Genomic DNA, 5,166 nt, shown 5'->3' with positions numbered 1-5,166 from the left:
TGCCGGAGTAAAACCTTGAGGATTAATTTTTGTTGAGGACTAAAATATCCAATTCTAAAATCCTCACTGATTTGGGTAATTACTCATATTAAAAATACAAAATTCTACTACTACAGCTATTTTAAAGCATGGTAATAACGTTTAGAAATTGCTGAATAAAATGTCAAAAATAAGCTTACACAAAACACAAATCAAGTTATCTGCCAACATCTTTTGCAGCTAAAGGGAGGGTAATATCGACCTTTCATATGATAATGTGGTTTCCAGTTTCGCAGAGCGTATTGTGTCAGTCCCAAAATATCTTTATCTCAAACCTTAATCTGATGTTCGACAAGAATGTGGGTCCCACATTTGCCACACAACACTAGACAGCACCAAAGTGTTGCCTTTGCACCCTTCTCTTCATATAAATACTCTTTTATACCAACACCATCATCATCAAGCTTTCACCTTTTTCATTTACACACAACCCTTCAGCCGAATTCCCCTAACCCTTCTTTTCCTTCCCCTTTGAGAGCCAAAAAAAAATTTTTTGCAAATTTGCTTTTAAACGGTTTTGATACCAGAAACCATGGTGGCAGATAAGGCCAAAAAACCCAAAGTGGGTCAAGGGGATGATTCTTCTGAACACATTGATGGAGAGCTTGTTCTTAACATTGAGAAATTGCAGGAATTGCAGGATGAGCTGGAAAAGGTTATACCTTTGACCACCCCATTTTTTGTTTTGTTCATGATTGCCCTTTTTGTTCCTGTTGGCTGTGTTTTGAATCTCTAGTATATTGTGTAATTGTGAACCTCACTCTTGGTTTTGGTGTCAGTTTTGATGGTGCGTTGGGGAATGAGTTTTTTTTTTTTGGCAAGCAAATTAATTTATTTTGCTTGATGAGGTTTTACGTTCATGGTTTTGCTTTGTCATGGAATCAAGGGTGAAAGATTGCAGCTTTGATTTGTTTGGTTTACATTCCTAGAGCCGAGAGCTTTTGTTGTTAGGTTACAACTTATTATCTATGATGGAAAATTGATAGGGTATCATCAAGGGTTTGAGATGTTGAGTCTGATAGCTTTTGTAACTCTTGTTTTTTGTGGATTTTTTTATTATTATTAATATTATTTGTGTTGCTTTTCATATGCGTAGCTTGTTCTGTAGAGGTTCTTATATTTGTGAGTGTTGCTTCCGTGTGTATGCTGATTTGTTATTGTTTTTGTTGGATGATATTTTTGGTTTGTAATGTGAGTCTTTAGTAATGTTGGAACTTTATAGTTATATCATTTTAAGATTGGTTTCATGTTTTGATGAAAAATGATCCAGAATCATGTGTATCTATTTGAACCTATGAATACAAGCCTTTCTAAAAGTCAGTGATTCTGAATCCATGTAGTGCTGTTACATTGAACATTAATCAAAATAAGCCCCTAAACAGAAATGATGTATTTGAGTGATTTGATTTTAAAGTGTCAGAGTATGGTTGTAGTTATACTTTATTTTAAAGTGATTTGATGCAGTTCCATCTAATTTGGAAGCTGCTTCAAAGTTATCATGAGTAGTAGTACATATAAGACGTTTTTTTTGCTTTCTATTTTCCAATGCTGCTTCATTAATCATAGTAGTATTTTATACTCATCAGGTTAATGAGGAGGCGAGTGATAAAGTTTTGGAAGTTGAACAGAAATATAATGAAATACGCAAGCCTGTTTATGATAAGAGGAATGAAATCATCAAATCCATTCCTGACTTCTGGTTAACTGCGGTTAGTGAATATCCATGCTCGATTCATTCTTACTATAGTTTCATTTATTTTTTAACATAGTTGCAATAAGTTATTATTTGATTATTATGATAAATAACTCGTTTTACATTTCACTGTGCAGTTCTTGAGTCATCCTGCACTCTGTGATCTTCTGACCGAGGAAGACCAGAAGGTTTGGCGAATGCTGTGAACCTTATTTAACATTTTAAATAGAAATCCAGTTCCTCGAAAATTATCTTGTTTCCACTAAATTGACTCTTTTCTTTAAAAGTTGTTACAGGTTAGAGTGTATCCCACTGAGATTCTTGAACAATTTCTAATACATTGACCTTTTTGTATGACATAGATCTTCAAGTATTTACATTCACTTGATGTTGAAGATTTCAAAGATATGAAGTTGGGCTACTCGATCACCTTTGTAAGATTCTTCTCTCATTTTTTCCTATTTTTTTAATCTATTTTGTTTTTAATGATAGGATCAGTTTTGCTATTTCCTCTCAATTTTGCTTATTTTATGGCTTGATTCTAATAATGTAAAATTTCTAACCTTTTCAGAATTTTAAAGATAATCCTTATTTCGAAGATACAAAGTTGACTAAAACCTTCACATTCTTTGAGGAGGAGGGAACCACAAAGATTACTGGAACTGCCATCAAGTGGAAGGAGGGCATGGTAGCATGCTTATAACTGTATTCTTTTGACTTCCTTTCGCTTATCCTTTTTCTGCAGTGTGCTGGTTATAACATTTTTTTCTGTTTTGAAGGGTGCTGCTAATGGAGTTAATCACGAGACAAAAGGAAACAAGCGCACACTTGCTGAGGAGAGGTAGTTCTCTAACTAAAATGTGGCATTTTGTGAGTGGAAAGTTGTGAACATGATTGGTTAGACATTAATGCAACTTGCAAGATTTGGAAACTATATCGTGAAATGCTTGTGATCATTTAAACTTTGTTTCACATGTGATAAGGTTTAAAGTTATGTATCATGTATATCACCGTGGCTCGACACTTCATATGAGTAAGGTTAAGGGCTTATAGCACCAAGTCCCAGGGCTTATAACAAATGATTTCCATCGGTGAATACTAATATTAATAACGAATAGTATCCTTGTATTGTTTACTCAGCCATTTAAAACAAAAACAGTACTTGAATGCGTAACTCTTAGTTTATATGAATAATATCCTAAACTCTTTCATTTATTAATTTGTATCTGATTCTCCCCCTCCCATCCTGCTCTTTGTTTATGTAGCTTTTTCAGTTGGTTCGGCGAAACTGAGCAGAAGGACCTAGCTGAGTTTACCGATGAGGTAAATTTAAGGAGATGTGGTGTTATAATGTGTATAAAAACTGTGATCTTTAGCTGCCCTTGTATTTATTATTTATTATTAAAGACCTAAGTGAGAATTGATGGATAGTTAATTCATAGGAATAAAGAAGAATAGCTATCTGTTCAAATATATGGAAATTGCATGAAAGTTAGGCAGAAGTTACATAAAATTCCTTTTGCTGCTTTATTATCATTCACTTTCTGTGTATGTTGTGTTTCAGGTTGCTGAAATAATTAAAGAAGACTTATGGCCTAACCCTCTAAAGTACTTCAATAATGTAATTTTCTATTTCATGCTTACTTGTCCTCTTTTTACCAAAGAAATACATAGTGAAAATATCCGGATAGAAGTTTGTAGTATCTGTACTCATTCGTGGAGTGAATTTATTTTTGCAGGATGCTGACGAAGAGGATTCAGATGGTGAAGAAGACGCTGATGAGGTAGGCTTTGTGGATCCTCTCTCTCTCTCTCAATAATAATAATAATAACTTGAAAATAGGTAGGCTTAGGAGTTTCATTATAGACTTGGTATCAGCTTTTATGATGCATTATCTCATAGAAACTTGTACACGTTTCAAAGTTATTGTTTGGAGGTGCAAGCATTTATATGATTTTTATGTTATTGGCATTGTGTTGCTGCATCTAAGGCTCTAGTTGTCTTTCTTCTTCGGTGATCCTTCCCTATTTTCTTCTTCGACTGTCGAAGGCTATGTGCGACTTTTATCGGGAATGAAAAAGGGAAATTCCTTGGTAAATGACCTAGTCGGACTGAACCTTCTTAAGAAAACATGAATGCACTTTCTTTCATTCTAAGAAAACATACATGTGGGCACGTGGCCTTTACTTCTGTCGTCTATGACCATATAACCAGCCACTTCTGAATTCCAGTTAGTGCTACGCGATACAAAACCTAGTTGTTATATGTGTATGATTATGCAATCATAGAAAACCTAGTTTATTTAACTTGATGATGAAGTAATGCGCCGTGAACCACTCACCATTATGCACGATTACATATTTGATTTAGCATCCTCTCCAAGCAATGAATCAAATAGAGGTAGTTTTTGAGACTAATCATCTTGGATATTATGCTTGCTCAGGAAAATGGAGATGACGATGACGGCGATGATGAAGAAGATGATAACAAGGAAGATAGCTAAGCCTTTTCTCGGTCGGCAGAAAACAAAACGGTTCCGTGTTCTCCGGTTAGTATCGATGAGCCTGGTTGGTTGGAAAGAGTTATATTTGTAGAAGGGTAGCTACTTTGTAGCTTGACACTGATAGAGGTTTTAGTTTTAGGTTTTTTCCTTTGGGGTGTTGAATCCTTAGGTTTGTTACTTAGCTTTTTGGACATTTCCATGCTTCTATTGTAGGTTCTCAATCTTATCCTTACCATATGATTATAACCTATGAAACTCTTATTAGATGACTTTGTTCTTTATAAAATGTGATTATACCTTAATTTCATTTGCATTATTTTGTTACTGATGTTGTTTGTATGATGATGATGATGATGATGCCAAATATGAATGACATTTTGTTCCTTGAAATAATGCATCTCTAAATGGCATGCTCATTAACATGAAATGACTAATTAGGTGATCAATTTTAATTAGTTAAGTTGAACCATGTATGGTGAATGATAACTATTAAATATATAATGTCAAATAACTCGTTTCTTTGGTATATTGTCACGCATGTTGTAGAGCCTAAGTTCTACAAAAGATTGTGTATAATCTAGCAGTCCATAAACTCATGCTGAAAAGTGGAAACTATTTAGAACATTAGTAATTTAGTATTTACCCAAATAAGAAATTTTTTTTTTTATATAAATAGCAAATGAATTTTGTTTGACAAATAATTTATGCATTTGATTTAAATTTTTGTAGAAAAATTTGGATAACTATTTACAAAGGACATGTAAAAATCTGGAATAAAATTTGATTATTAGAAAGGACATGTAAAAAAACCAGAATGAAGTTACTAAATTTTAAGAGTGAAAGTCTTTTTTTCTAATTATGTTTGTTAAAAACGGTATTAAAAATCAATCTTTAAAACCCTTTTGAAAATATATATACAATGTTTGGATG

The 5,166-nt window shown here is 33.4% G+C and overlaps 1 protein-coding gene across 1 annotated transcript; it reads left to right on the top strand.

Moving 5' to 3' along the window:
- The first annotated feature begins 230 nt into the window (after positions 1-230).
- On the top strand, positions 231-4,538 carry LOC112744485 (NAP1-related protein 2). The gene is made up of 10 exons (XM_025794135.3): positions 231-694; positions 1,626-1,748; positions 1,870-1,920; positions 2,095-2,166; positions 2,304-2,420; positions 2,512-2,573; positions 2,998-3,055; positions 3,297-3,353; positions 3,472-3,516; positions 4,177-4,538. The coding sequence occupies exons 1-10, from the start codon at positions 572-574 to the stop codon at positions 4,234-4,236; spliced, it is 768 nt and encodes a 255-aa protein (XP_025649920.1). The 5' UTR covers positions 231-571; the 3' UTR covers positions 4,237-4,538.
- The last annotated feature ends 628 nt before the right edge of the window (positions 4,539-5,166 follow it).

This window comes from Arachis hypogaea, chromosome 14 (genome assembly GCF_003086295.3).
Source record: "Arachis hypogaea cultivar Tifrunner chromosome 14, arahy.Tifrunner.gnm2.J5K5, whole genome shotgun sequence".
NCBI classification, from domain to species: Eukaryota; Viridiplantae; Streptophyta; class Magnoliopsida; order Fabales; family Fabaceae; genus Arachis; species Arachis hypogaea.
This window is presented reverse-complemented; position numbering and strand designations above follow the sequence as displayed.